Source organism: Stylophora pistillata, chromosome 3 (assembly GCF_964205215.1).
Source record: "Stylophora pistillata chromosome 3, jaStyPist1.2, whole genome shotgun sequence".
Taxonomy (NCBI): Eukaryota; Metazoa; Cnidaria; class Anthozoa; order Scleractinia; family Pocilloporidae; genus Stylophora; species Stylophora pistillata.
In genome coordinates this window covers 45,238,465-45,252,669 of record NC_142521.1, presented here as the reverse complement: position 1 = coordinate 45,252,669, position 14,205 = coordinate 45,238,465, and the positions used below count along the sequence as shown (strand labels likewise).

The 14,205-nt window shown below is 38.2% G+C and overlaps 1 protein-coding gene, 1 long non-coding RNA gene and 1 pseudogene across 3 annotated transcripts; 1 reads left to right on the top strand and 2 right to left on the bottom strand.

Annotated features, from left to right (window-relative positions):
* Window positions 1-34: 34 nt before the first annotated feature.
* Window positions 35-1,078, bottom strand: LOC148736366 (uncharacterized). Its single transcript, XM_088753989.1, has one exon. It carries the CDS (start codon window positions 629-631, stop codon window positions 35-37), a length of 597 nt encoding a protein of 198 aa, XP_088610115.1. The 5' UTR covers window positions 632-1,078.
* Window positions 1,079-2,940: 1,862 nt separating this feature from the next.
* LOC148736365 (uncharacterized) lies at window positions 2,941-4,308 on the bottom strand. The gene is made up of 2 exons (XR_015998923.1): window positions 4,194-4,308; window positions 2,941-3,542 (listed from the first exon to the last, which is right to left on the bottom strand). It is a non-coding gene; the product is annotated as an uncharacterized LOC148736365 (long non-coding RNA).
* On the top strand, window positions 3,517-13,245 carry LOC148736364 (beta-1 adrenergic receptor-like; annotated as a pseudogene). The gene is made up of 2 exons (XR_015998922.1): window positions 3,517-4,442; window positions 11,705-13,245. The product of XR_015998922.1 is annotated as a beta-1 adrenergic receptor-like (transcript).
* Window positions 13,246-14,205: the final 960 nt, after the last annotated feature.

Here is a 14,205-nt window from a genome sequence, read left to right as displayed (position 1 = left end):
GCCACATAACTCTTTCACGTGTTTATAATTCCATTCAAGAGATTTTCCTACAACGGGGGGTAGTTACTTTGTTGCGCTCTCGCTTAACAAAGTCAAAATGATCTGGTCTTACGAAAGGGAATCGCTGCTTCAGTACCTCTGTTATGCTTTCTCTGATTTCGCTTTCCGACTGGCCTGTTCCCAGCTCAAAGTAACCTTTCAGTAGAATCATATCGTCGGTAACTGGGTAATCAGGGACAAAGCCATTTTCATCGAGATCTTCGGGCTTGTCGAGGAGATGAACAGCTTTTGGGTGTAACTCTTGTTTCATTTGTTTCTCCTGTTTACCTTTGAGGCGCCATGGATGATTTGTTGCAACTGCGGGCCTCTTTTTTCCCTTGTGAAAAGAAGACGAAGAAGAAGGAACCGGGGTGGCTGTGGCGGGAAAAGATGGAACGATGCCCGGGGCGATAGAATTTGTCATCTCTCGGCTCGCAGATCTTGCTGAACTTGCTATAAGGTCACGCGTTCTCATTAATAACGAGGTATTACTTCCCGATCGTTGAAGAGCGATCTCATTTCGAACACATTCTCTCACAATTTGTGTCAGTTCTTCCCTAACATCACGCCCTGATTCGTCTTCCGACGCCATCTCTATTCATGGTTAATGGTCGGGGCACTGGGTCCGCAATACAGCGTATTTAACTGGGGTAGGGGCGGGGAATTTTGTTGAATGACGATATTTTGAATGTCCGGGAACTTTCGAACACTTAGTCATAATAGAAGGTATGTCATTAAATAATTATGCGTGGTAGAAGTTGAATAATTATTTTTGTTGGGTAAAAATTTTGGACTGAAGTTGAACAATTAATTTTGTTGAGTAAAATAAATATAGCTATTGAAGTTGAATAAATATTGTTGTTGAATAAAAATAATTTTGGTTGAATATGAAAAGAAAATGTGTGTCGTTGAACATAAATATGAAATGTTGAATATAACTGTAAACTGTTGAATAAAAATATATCTTGTTGAGCATAAATATTAGTTGTTGAATATAAATATGCAAGTTGTTGAATTTTGCAACATTTGGCTAACCATATTCGATGATCTTGTCTCAGATTGGTCAAAAACTGACAGGTGAATTCATGCGTGGAAATGAAGTTCGAGTTGCGAAACGAGATGAAACCGTTGATTGTTTTGTTTTCCCTTTCTCCGGATTCTTTCTCGGGAGTTAAAAAATCCATTCCCAAAGAAAAGGTAGGCAAATCTTCATCGCCTTTTTCGCTTGCTTCCATGTCTAGTTTTACTTTTTTGCGGAAGTTTTTCCCGTTTTTTAATAAAAAATGCTGAAGTCACTCCGGCAAGCAAAAAAGTTTTTCGCGAGGCATTTGTTTGCTAACGTCACCAGAGTGCACAATAGAAAATTGAGGCACTCTCGCGCTATTAAATTTCATTGCACGAATTTACAAGCTATGTTGTAATTAACAATTGGTTCATGCTTTAGCGTGCATTATCGAGTCATGGAGCACGCGGGAAGTTTGGAGAGCACGAAAGAAGCGTAAGAGTTGCCCGATGCGATAGCCGAGGGTAACTCTAGCTTCTTGAGTGCTCTCCAAACTTTCCACGTGCTTCATAACTCGATAGTGCACAGCTGAAAGCATGAACCAATTGTTTTAGAACATAACCGGTGGAATTGTGCATTAAATCCGACGCGAAAAACGGACAACAATATCAGTTGAAGCGAATCGTGGCGGCGCTGATGCCTAGTCTCTTTTTCCATTGTTTTTCTCTTTTTCTGCCTCATTAAAGAACTCTAGCCCAAGGGAAAAGATCGAAACATTGTCTTCATTTTCGGAATTTCTGTTTGTATCCATTTAATATTGTCGCGAAATATATTATTTTTCCCCGCGCTAACAATGGCCGCTCGCGCGAAAGAAAAAATTTCTGGCGAAGCGATTTGCTGACGCTGTCAGCGTGCACTATCGGGATTTTGAGCACGCTTACGTATATATTGAATTTAATTGCACGGTTCTGCTAGTTATGTTCTAATTAACAATTGATTCATACGTGAGCGTGCGTTCATCGAGATATGAAGCACGCGGGAAGTTTGGAGAGCACGAAAGATGCGTAAGAGTTGCTTAAGGCGAAGCCGAGAGCAACTCTAGCTTCTTGAGTGCTCTCCAAACTTCTCAAGTGCTTCATATCTCCATGAATGTACAGCTGACGTATGAACCAATTGCTTTATAACGTTTTCAATGCTGTAGTTTATGTATAAAGGACAGAAATTCCCTCTCCTACTCTTCAATGCGTTGTTTATTTTGTTTCGGACAAGTATTTCGCCATGCTTCAATGATCTTGTCTAACATTGGTCAAAAACTGACAGGTGAATTTATGTGTGGAAATGAAGTTCGAGTTCCGAAACGAGATGAAACCGTTGATTGTTTTGTTTTCCCTTTCTCTGGGTTCTTTCTCGGGAGTTAAAAAATCCATTTCCCAAAAAAAAGTAGGCAAATCTTCAACGCCTTTTTCGCTTGTTGCCATGTCTAGTTTAACTTTTTTGCGGAAGTTTTTCCCGTTTTTTAATAAAAAATGCTGAAGTCACTCGCAAGAAAAAAAGCTTTGCGCGAGGCATTTGTTTGCTGACGTCACCGGCGTGCACAATGGAAAATTGAAGCACTCTCGCGCTATTGAATTTCATTGCACGAATTTACAAGCTATGTTATAATTAACAATTGGTTCATACGTGAGCTTACGTTCATTGAGATATGACGCACGCGGGAAGTTTGGAGAGCACGAAAGATGCGTAAGAGTTGCTTGAGGCGTAGCCGAAAGCATCTCTAGCTTCTTGAGTGCTCTCCAAACTTCTCAAGTGCTTCATATATCCATGAATGCACAGCTGACGTATGAACCAATTGCTTTATAACGTTTTCAACGCTGTAGTTTATGTATAAAGGACAGAAATTCCCTCTCCAACGCTCCAATGCGTTGTTTATTTTGTTTCGGACAAGTATTTCGGCGTGCTTCAATGCTCTTGTCTAACATTGGTCAAAAACTGACAGGTGAATTCATGCGTGGAAGTGAAGTTAGAGTTCCGAAACGAGATGAAACCGTTGATTGTTTTGTTTTCCCTTTCTCTGGGTTCTTTCTCGGGAGTTAAAAAATCCAGATCTTCATCGCCTTGTTCGCTTGTTCCCATGTCTAGTTTAACTCTTTTTCGGAAGTCTTTCCCGTTTTTTAATGAAAAATGCTGAAGTCACACGCAAACAAAAATTTTTTTCGCGAGGTATTTGTTTGCTAACGTCACCAGCGTGCACAATGGAAAATTGAAGCACGATCGCGCTATTGAATTTGATTGCACGTATTTACAAGCTATATTACAATCGATTCTTGGTCTATAGGAAAAAATGTTTCCTTTTTTCAACAGACGCTATATTTCGCGTCATTCGTTTTTCTGAACTGAATCAGAAAGTGTAATGATGTTCAGTCTTCGATATCCTCAGTGTGATGTTATCAGGGCAGGTATGACGTGGACTTTCAGCTCGTGGCGGACTATTGTGGTTATCCTAAGAACGCAAAATATGAGTACTCTGTGATGTATTTTTGTTCTTAGGATAAGTCTGATAAAGCTATAATTACTATGTTAGAGGATGTACCAATGAGAAAGTCGCAAGAACATGATGAATCCCATCTTTTGTGGGTGATGTTCGTTCTTAGGATACTTTTGTTCTCAATTAAAGGAAGGCTTTCTCATAACAAAAGCATCGGAACAAGGGGAACTTTCTCACGGGGTGCATTGTTTAACGCATATCTTAAAGCATATCTTGGTTCTCTAGCGCAGATAATGAGTCTGCACTTGAAGTCGCTGATCTTCAGCAATATGTGATGTGTTTGAATCAATTTCATTCAATGGGCATTTTCCTTCTCCTGGTTTCAGCTTTGAAATAGAAAAGTTCCCACATGCGCTTTTCCACTGAAGCTAATCTACCGTTAAAAACGCCGAATAACGGCATTTTTACTTTTTTCATTTTGCTGATAATTTAACCGATATCTGCGCCAACACCAAATATTACTCTTTTCTGGTAAAGGTTTTCCCGAAAGGCTATTTATGCCGAAAGAAGACACACATTGTCGAGCATCTGAAAAACCTGCAGCTAGTTACGCAGTACCTAAGTTAAAACTCGTAGACTGACACATAAAACCTAATCAAACAATACCTAGAATATTTCTTGTTTTTCTCTCAAATGATAAACGTTTTTCACTCTTGTTAAGATCGTTTGGTTGGCTGTGGCTGGTTCTTGTGGAACTTAATGGTCGCCAGTCCCAACAATAGTACCTATAATGACACGACCCTCGAAAAATGGAAGCTGCTCACCGCATCATAATGTGTCTCATGGCTTCTTGTGCTCGTCCTTGTATGCCTTGACTGTCACAAGCTTCATTTTTAACAAACAGGCAATGTAGAGGTCAGTACCATCCCAATGAAAATTATCTAACTCAGATAGTAAATACGTATGATACACGATCTTCGCAGTAGAGAGCGCTATTTAAGCAATAGCGAAAATCAGACCTGAAAAAAATCAGGCCTGTACGGGATTCGAACCACTGACCTCTGCGATACTAGTACAGCGCTTTACCAATTGAGCTAACAAGCCAACTGGGAGCAGGCCGTTAAGTTGATTCGTAATAAACGCGAAAGGAATAAATGAGATACAATGAAATATATGAAGTTCATATATTTAGTTCATATATCTAATACCGCAGTTCAAAATATATGAACTTCATATATTTCATTGTATCTCATTTATTCCTTTCACGGGTTTATTACGAATCAGCTTAACGGCCTGCTCCCAGTTGGCTTGTTAGCTCAATTGGTAGAGCGCTGCACTAGTAGCGCAGAGGTCAGTGGTTCGAATCCCGTACAGGCCTGATTTTTTTCAGGTCTGATTTTCGCTATTGCTTAAATAGCGCTATCTTCTGCGAGGATCGTGTATCATACGTATCTAATACCGCAGTTCAAAATATATGAACTTCATATATTTCATTGTATCTCATTTATTCCTTTCACGGGTTTATTACGAATCAACTTAACGGCCTGCTCCCAGTTGGCTTGTTAGCTCAATTGGTAGAGCGCTGCACTAGTATCGCAGAGGTCAGTGGTTCGAATCCCGTACAGGCCTGATTTTTTTCAGGTCTGATTTTCGCTATTGCTTAAATAGCGCTATCTTCTGCGAGGATCGTGTATCATACGTATCTAATACCGCAGTTCAAAATATATGAACTTCATATATTTCATTGTACCTCAGATAGTAAAAGTTTTTAATCTCGAGACAGAACCAGTGGAATATTACTTTCTCAAGGAAGACGGCTTTTATTTTTCTTTCTCTGCAAAGGCATCCAGAGAGTTGATCTGTTTTTGATAAAAATTGTTCCAAAGATAGATCTGAAGTAGACTTTATAGTGGCTTCTGGCTAAGGAAGCATTCAATCCTTGTGAAAGTTGATTCCCCTTTCATGCACTCTCCCCTTTTTGTCTTTTTTTTAAATGAAGTTGTATCAGGAGATTCCCTTATTTTTCTATATTTTTTCACATCACGAATCTTATTTATTTTCATAAAACCTACCTTAAATATGCGAAAAGAATAATTTTTTAACTCTTTGCTTTATTAAAACTTGTTGCAACTAGTTTTCTTTGTCACCTGCCATATTGTCACGGAGTAGAAAAAGGAAGAAAAAGGTGCGATTGCTGAATACAATTTGCAACTTTTAGAACTTGCAATAAAAAAAATTCCAAAAAAAGGCCGATGAATATGTAGGAAAAGTGTTGTTAATGAAAATGATTGAGAGATGAACTGTCTTCTCTATTTTCATGAACGTTTCTTAACTGTCTAAATCAAATATCAACATGGTCAACGAAAACTGCGTTATTACGGTAACTGATTACCGGCAGAAAGATAATAACCTCGCTATTTCCACGAAACACAATTTATTCAACTGTAAACAACGGGAGATAACCTAACACGAGCTAGCGACTACTCTTGGAACAATCGAACTAAAATTAACTATGTACTTATCTACGCTTATCCGACCACAAGCAAAGTACTGTCCTTCTCTTTGGCGAAATCTCCTGAAGACTTCCTTCGACGTATCGCACTCCGCGGTAAACAACTCTGGATTTGACAGCAGAATGTCAGTATCACATCCGAACAGGAAAATCCCTTCACTTGTCACTTGTCACACAATATTACTTGTATATCACAAACAGGGAACGAAGTCCCAAATTACAACAACAACCCGACTAGCGAGCTGCTTATATGAGCATCCGAAGAGAGTCTAGAAGTTTCCAAAAGTAACTATTTACAACCATTACAATAGTAACCATTTATAACTATTACAGTAAACTCTATTTTTAAACTGATGAGTCACAGTTCTAGAAAATTCTCGAAACAACACATTGCGTGACATTGACCTTCGCGAACTTTCTAGACAATTCCGATCCTTGTAACAGCGTTAACAAAGACAAAAAATAACGAAGTAACTATGCAGCTCAGAAATATGCATAGTCAACTTCTGGTAAAGAAAAGAGAAAAAAAAAAGAGATCTAAAGAATGTCGTAAAAAAAAAATCGTTTGCATAGTGCTGGTGGTTGTTGACAACTGTTGAGGGGGGTGTGTTCTAAGTTAATGAACCAGCTTTAGTTGGTGCTGTAGGTTAAGCGTTGCACGGAGTCCCAAGTAATAGCGTATGTTCGTAAGTCGATAATGTTCAGCGATGTGTTTCACTTACTTGGTACAGACTCCTCTCAACAAATGTTAACAACTACCCTCAACTTAAAAATGACTTTCGCCACAACATTTATCTATAAACGAATCAAATATAACGTCCTAATACTACCGACGGATGGTAACTGACCAATCACGACCTACTTAAGTCCCTTGAGTCTTGTAGAGAGCCGTCGCGACTAGACTTTGACAACCAAGTAATTAATGCTTTCCGCTTAGATTATCGAAACGTCAGTCACCACTACCGACAACAGTGAGTCCTTCATAGGACTACTCTTACCCGGACGATCAGATTACACGATGTAGTGTTACTCCTGGGTCCAAACCAAATGTCTTTAACTTCTAGCTTCAACGCTTGTCACCGGGAAATGGGCTTTTTGCTACGAAATATGCAAAATTGAAGGCTTTGTTGATGTCGTCGCCACTTGTGCGACCACAACAACCCTTGGTTTGACAGCTACGCAAGAATTGTAAAGATGAAACTTATAGATACAAGATTTGGTTGAACTGTGAATGGGTTTTTCTCTTGCTTCATTTATTGATTGGTCAAGTCATGAATTGACTTAATTTGTAATTTAGCCTTGGCTTTGAAGTGTGTGCCTTGGTTTTGGGTTTAAAACGTTTATTTTTCCATCAACTTTGGACTTTTTTCACTTTCCACAAATTATTTTTCAATAACTATCAACAAAGATTGAACAAAGCCCTATCGCTCTAGATAGCCGCCGGCACAAACGCCTTCCAAACAAATTCGACCATCTGAAAATCACACCCAAGTAACCCAACTGCAACCCGAATAAGTTGAACTTATCAAAATCGAATAATCGGAAGGTATAAAGAGTGACAAGAAACCGTAACCCCATTCAGGCCAACACAGACAACAGCTATCATTTAGTCATCGCGTGATTCACGCTTATTACACCCACCTTTAATTGTGACCTGCCATTACGTAAGAAGCAAAGAATTAAAAATGCGTCCATCTTACTTAAATGAAGAAAGGTTATTATTCAGGTCACGATCTACAAAATTCTTATTGAACAGCTGAGCGCTGCTAATAAAAAGCCGATTTTGCGATGTGAACGCCTCATTGGATTTTGAGTGTTATTGATGAAAAGTTATAAGGAGCCCACGCACTCACGTAACTAAAATAAGGTAGGCCATGACAAATTATTCTCCTAACAAGTTGTCTTCAACTTTCAATTATTTTAGTCCCTGATGAGCAACACCACCAATAGTCCTTTTTACAGTTCCCGGCGCCATATTGAATGTGTAACCGCGCAAACATGATAGCGAGGTTAGTGTTGAGTCGCGTTGCGAGTTCTAGTGAGAGTTTAGTGAAATGTGGTTTTGCACTGTCCTTTTCATCGAGATATTTCGACAATGAACGATACTTTCCCTACGCAGGATATTCCTCCTTCTTCTTCGAAAGGAAGAGGAAGACACTGTGCCGCTTTTTGTTTGTGCTAATAGCTATTATGACACAGCAGGCAATTCAACAGGTCTGCATTTCTTCTAGTTTCCGAATGACTTCCAGCAGGAGTCAGATGGTGCAATCTCCTGAATCGCCAGCATGGAAAGGACGGATTCTTCATCACAAAATCAATTTTTTTTGTGCTCAGAACATTTCAAAAAAGAAGACATGCGAAAAAACGTGGGCAGGTCGCTGGAAATTGGTGAAAGGTTTATAATGTTTGTACGGTTGTTTTGTTGCTTGGATACCGAAAGAAAATGCCTGCTTTGATTTTCGGTATTGAAGTGTTTATGCTGGGATTTTTGTTTTGGGGGGGGGGGGGGGATTTTTTTCTCCTCATTAAAAAGGTGATATTTATATTTCTTTGTGTACTGTGGTCTTATACGATATCTGTGAACTGAATGTAAAATTATAAAATTGTAATGTAGAATTAAAATGTAAAATTTTAAAGTTATAAAATGATGAGTTTAATTATTATATATATGGGCAGAACCATCTCGATTTAACTGGTCAGTACCGAAAAATCTATGGAAAATGCCTGGTAAAAGGGTCCCGGTAGCAACTGTGAAAACTGAAGGAGAGTCATTTGAAGTTGAACAGGAATTATTTCAACAAGAAGTTGAAGCACCTGTGTCAACTGTCAATGCTGCTTCACCTTCACCAGCTCAAATTTAATGCTCAAATTGATTTAGGTGTAATCTTTCCTTACATTAAGAAATATTAATATTAATGTTGTTAGTACTCAGGGAAAAAAGATGATGTTGGGCTTGTAAAATCAAGATAAGGTACCATTGTACATTGTGTAAATAAGAGAAGTGATTGGCATGACAATAAAACGCGAGTTAAACTATGTTTTATGGGAAGGAGCTTCAAAATTCTATTCTTCAAACATAACATTTCGAAGAGCCTATTGACAATAATTAACATTATTATTCACAGAAGAAAAAATAAACAGTTCTGTACTGTCTAAAATAATCCTAGTTGTTGCATATTGAGCAAACTCTTGCAGCATATTCTTGTAAACAAGTTCTTGTGCTGGAGATGGGAAAGGTTCTTTCGGTTCCACATAGTTTAAGATTAATCCATGTAATGCAGATTCTGGACACCAGGCTCTTGCTGATCCCAAATCTATCAGCAAGATCTTGTACAAATAACCCAGCCTTTAGTCTCATACTTGATCAGCAGGGATTTGCTAAAGCAAAGGCATAGAAAAAACCAGGAAAGATTTATTACTCGACGTTTCGGGGTCATCATGACTCCATTATCAAGAGACTAGTTTAAAAACATGCAAATAAGGAAAGGTACAAGAATAGCATAAATTAGACTGAACGGCTTAAACAAACACCTTGGCGCGGATGGAATCCGTTTGCACGTTCAGTGTTGGCTTACGCATGCGAATATACAACATTTCATTAACAAGGCAATCAAATTTGCTTGATCGAGCAATTCAACGTCATCACGAAATGTAACGGCAAATTTGATTGCCTTGTTAATGAAATGTTGTATATTCGCATGCGTAAGCCAACACTGAACGCGCAAACGGATTCCATCCGCGCCAAGGTGTTTGTTTAAGCCGTTCAGTCTAATTTATGCTATTCTTGTACCTTTCCTTATTTGCATGTTTTTAAACTAGTCTCTTGATAATGGAGTCATGATGACCCCGAAACGTCGAGTAATAAATCTTTCCTGGTTTTAGTCTCATAAGTATGAGTAAAAATTCATCTAAGAATGACAGTTTCTTGAAGGCCCCGGCTTACCTCTGTTATCATCTGTTTGGTATGCTGACTCTCTTTCGACAATTTCTCTCCTTTCCAGTACTGCATCTTTGCCAGCATTGGTTCAATAAAATTATAGAAGCTTATGAGTGCTCCATAGTTTGGGAATCCAGTATAAAATAGAACCGCAGACTCATCATCTTTAATTTTGTCAATTGAAAATTGGCACGCCAATAAATATCCCCCTCGTTTTCAACTTCACTTAGTTTTTCTTTCAAGTCAGCTAATTGTACTTGCAGTAGCTCTATTTCCCGTTGCAGCTTAAGAACATCTGATTGTTGCAGGGCTGGTGAAGATGAAGCAGCATTGACAGTTGACACAGCTGCTTCAACTTCTTGGTGAAATGATTCCTGTTCAACTTCAAATGACTCTTCTTGAGTTGTCACAGTTGCTACTGGGACCCTTTAAGCAAGCATTTTCCGTGGTTTTTTCGGTACTGACTAGTTTAATCGAGATGGTTCTGCCCATATATATAATAATTAAACTCATCATTTTATAACTTTAAGATTTTTTGGTTTTTTTTCGCCTCGTTTGATTTGAGTGTTAACGCCGGAAAGTAAATAAGAACCCGAAGTTATTTATGAATAGATAGGCCATGACAACTATTGACTTAGCAAATTGCTTTCAACCTTGAATATTTTAGCAACAGACGAAAAAGACCATCAATTGTTAATCAGAGTTTCTATGGATTTACCCTAAATCCAGGGAAAACTGACAGCAATATAGAGTTTCAGAAATAGAATGTCATATTGCGACAATTCCATTCAAAACATAAGGAGTGAAGGCCATCAATTATTACACTTATGTGAGAAAATCCATTTGATACGTTATTTGTCTTTAAAAAGATGTTGTTAGAACAAATTTCCTTCTTCGCATAAACGCCGCAGCGATGAAGATGTGTTAAGAGAACTCAGTTCAAGAAGATTTAGCCAGAAGGTGTACATGGAATGCCCAAACATTCCGTGAATTCAATTCTTATACACGACTTCACACTTTTGGGGAGGAAAAATAAAGGTTTGGCAAATTTAAATGAAAGTTTAAAGAGGAAATTCAATGGAGATTATTTAGTACCAAGTAAAGAAAAGTAACTTAAATACTTGTACAGGCGACATAAGTTTGAAGGAAGCCCAATGATCTATTGCCGGCTTAAAGAAATAAAAAGTACATATCAACATCTTCCGTGGCAAAGAAAGAAAATCGGCGATAAATACAAGAAAATACTGAAAAAGTTGAATGTATTGGCGGCTTCAGTTGATAACCTCGATCAAAGTGAAACGTGAAGTCAAGTGAAAAAGGTGTTAACGCAACCTTTACTACAAGTCGTAAGTACACCTCTGATCAACGAACACCTTTAATTAATGCGAATGAAACACTTCTTTCAACCATATATGTTAATGGAACATCTCTGTTTCTTTACCTCATTAAGCCGAAATACATTGGACAAAATTATTTTGGGTTTCTGATTCAACATTAGAAACACTTTTTTTTCCCAATTAGTCCGTCGGGTCGTATAAGTGAATAAAAGGCCAAAACTGAACGATGACCTAAATAAAAAAACAAAAAATGATAAATGAATAAAGGAGGAAAAACCACAAATATGGAAGGAGGGGTACGCGCATACGACTTTTAGGAGTCCAATTCTATTTTTCTTTTGTTTACTTATTCACACATTTATACAGTTACCTCGTTTTATTTCCTTTTTAGTCATTTATTTTTTCACAAAATGCCAGACTTTGAGCTGCCAAGTCGAAGCTTACCTGTTCTTATAACTCAGGCAAGTATTTGCGTTGCCCTGAACATGACAAGCATTATTGGAAACGGCCTGGTTTGTATAGCAGCATACAGAAACCCAAACCTGCGATCAACAACAAATCTGTACATTATTGCTCCAGCAGTCAGCGATCTCCTCTGTGCAACAGTAGAAATGCCTTTAGCGTCTACAACACTGATCACAGGAAGATGGGATTTTAGTGATGTATTATGCCAAATTCAAAGTTTCGTCGACGTGTTCACCACTTACGCGACCCCAGCAACCCTTGGTTTGACAGCGATTAATCGTTACGTAAAAATTGTGAAGACGAACCACTACAAAAAATATTTTTTGCCCCTCAGATCCAAAGTTTGGTTTTGTTGCGTTTGGGCTATTCTCGTGCTTTACCTATTGACTGGTCGAGTGATCAATATACTCAGTTTTGACTTCGTACCTGATTTTGAAGTGGGTGCCCTTGGTTTTGCCAATCAGAGAGTTCGAGTTGTTCATTTTTGCATAATATTTGGATTTTTTTTATTGTACCACTATGCTGTGGTATGTTCAGCTACTACAAAATATTATCCAGTACCCATCAACATCAAGTGAACGTAGTTCCATCTCTCCGTGACAGGAGCAATTGTGGAGGAAGTAGTTCATTAAAGGAGATAAAAGTTACTCGAGTCTTAATGTACGTGGCCGCTGGATTTCTGTTTTGCTGGATACCAATGTGGGCATTCATCCTTTGGAAACGTTTCTCTCCAGAAACCTGTCCCAGAGGAGTAGCACTTCTCGTTATATTTTTTCTTTTTCTGAGTGCTACAATAAATCCTTTTATTTACGCTGTCACAAATTGTGGCTTCCGAAAAGAATTTCGCAAACTGTTGTGTTGCTGTCATGCATCAAACGAAGTTGCTGCGGCCGATGTCAACGAAATCAGAGAGATAGAAGATGAAGCAAATGTGTAGGACTTCATCAGCTTTCAAATGGCGTCAGGATTATCATTTTTTTCATATGTCCCGTAAATAAACCATTTCAGCTTCGAATCTGAGTTTAACTCTCTGTTTCTCCTTTCCTTGCTGCTAATGTATAGCTATTTTGGTCGCTTTTTTCGGTCAACAGTCGAACTTTGTTTGCAGGGGCACTTTAACAAATGAAAACTAAGCAAGTTTTAGTGGGTGATTTTTGGTCACGCAAAATAGCGGGGGACTGTTAACGGAAGAAGAAGTGTATTTACTGTTCACCACGATAGAAAAAAAAAAGATTGTAGTTTGATTCAGGTTAGTTAATTCTATAAATTGAGGCTTTGGAAATAAAAGACTAGGTTTTAATATAAGTTCATTTAGGATAGAAAATAAACTTACATTTATCTGATGGAAAAATGATGTGCGTCTGTCTTACAACTCCCACACCCCGCATTTTGGGTTCCTTTACTTAGGTGGTCGCGTATGAAAAATGGACGCCACGTAAACAAAACTTATTTGACGCACTTGATATTACTATTTAACATGAAAGAAACCGATCTTACTTAAAACATACTTAACATGGAAAAAAAACTTTATTAGTATGCGTACGAAACAACTCAACTGATTGAGTGCGAATGGTCTAAGTTGGATACGAATAGAATGAGTTTGGAACGACTGTGGGTACGAAACGCCTGGTAGTCGCCCAAGCGATTTTGATGAGTTCTTATTGATTTTTCTTCGAGCGTTAATGTCCCATGTTCATGCAGAAAGCGCGTCAAGGTTTTCTGAATTTTGGTAGTTATGAGGTTGAGCATTATAAAGGTATAATTTTTTTGTTTGTTAAAAGTGAGATGTTGTAGTTGTATCTCTCGAAGAACAAACACAAGAAAGGTTGGGTAAGTATTTTAAAATGACACTTCAAATCAAGCCAGTGCAACTCAATTTTGATATTTTGACTTGCAAAGGAAATACGTAAGTAAGTTGAACTATATTTTATTACGTGGTGGGGAGATAACGCGCCTTGGTGGCGAGATCGATTACATATGAGTGGTGAGTCTTCCTGATGGCGAGGTGACTGCACACCACCCATACTGCGGTCAGTAGTTCTCCATTAGGGCTCGCGATAATTTGTAGAAAGAACATTTTATTGCTATTGAAGCTACCAGGTAGTCTTATGAGTGTCTTGTGATCATTGCTCAAATAATTTTGGGAGCAAATGACCAGGTCACCGTTTAGGTTGACCCTTCTGGGCTCACTGCCTTTTCTTATTAACTGAGGATCTGAGTTGATAACTGAATATATTTTTCATAAATGTAACGCGCCCTCTGATCTGTTCAAAGACCGGATTTTATCAATCAGATTACAAAACACTTGTTTGAAAATAGTAGTAGGTTGATGATGTATGAATCGTTGACTACTTGAAATTTGGAATATTATGAAATTGTACCATTTTAAGATTAAAATATTCGATTGAAGAATACTTTTAGGACATA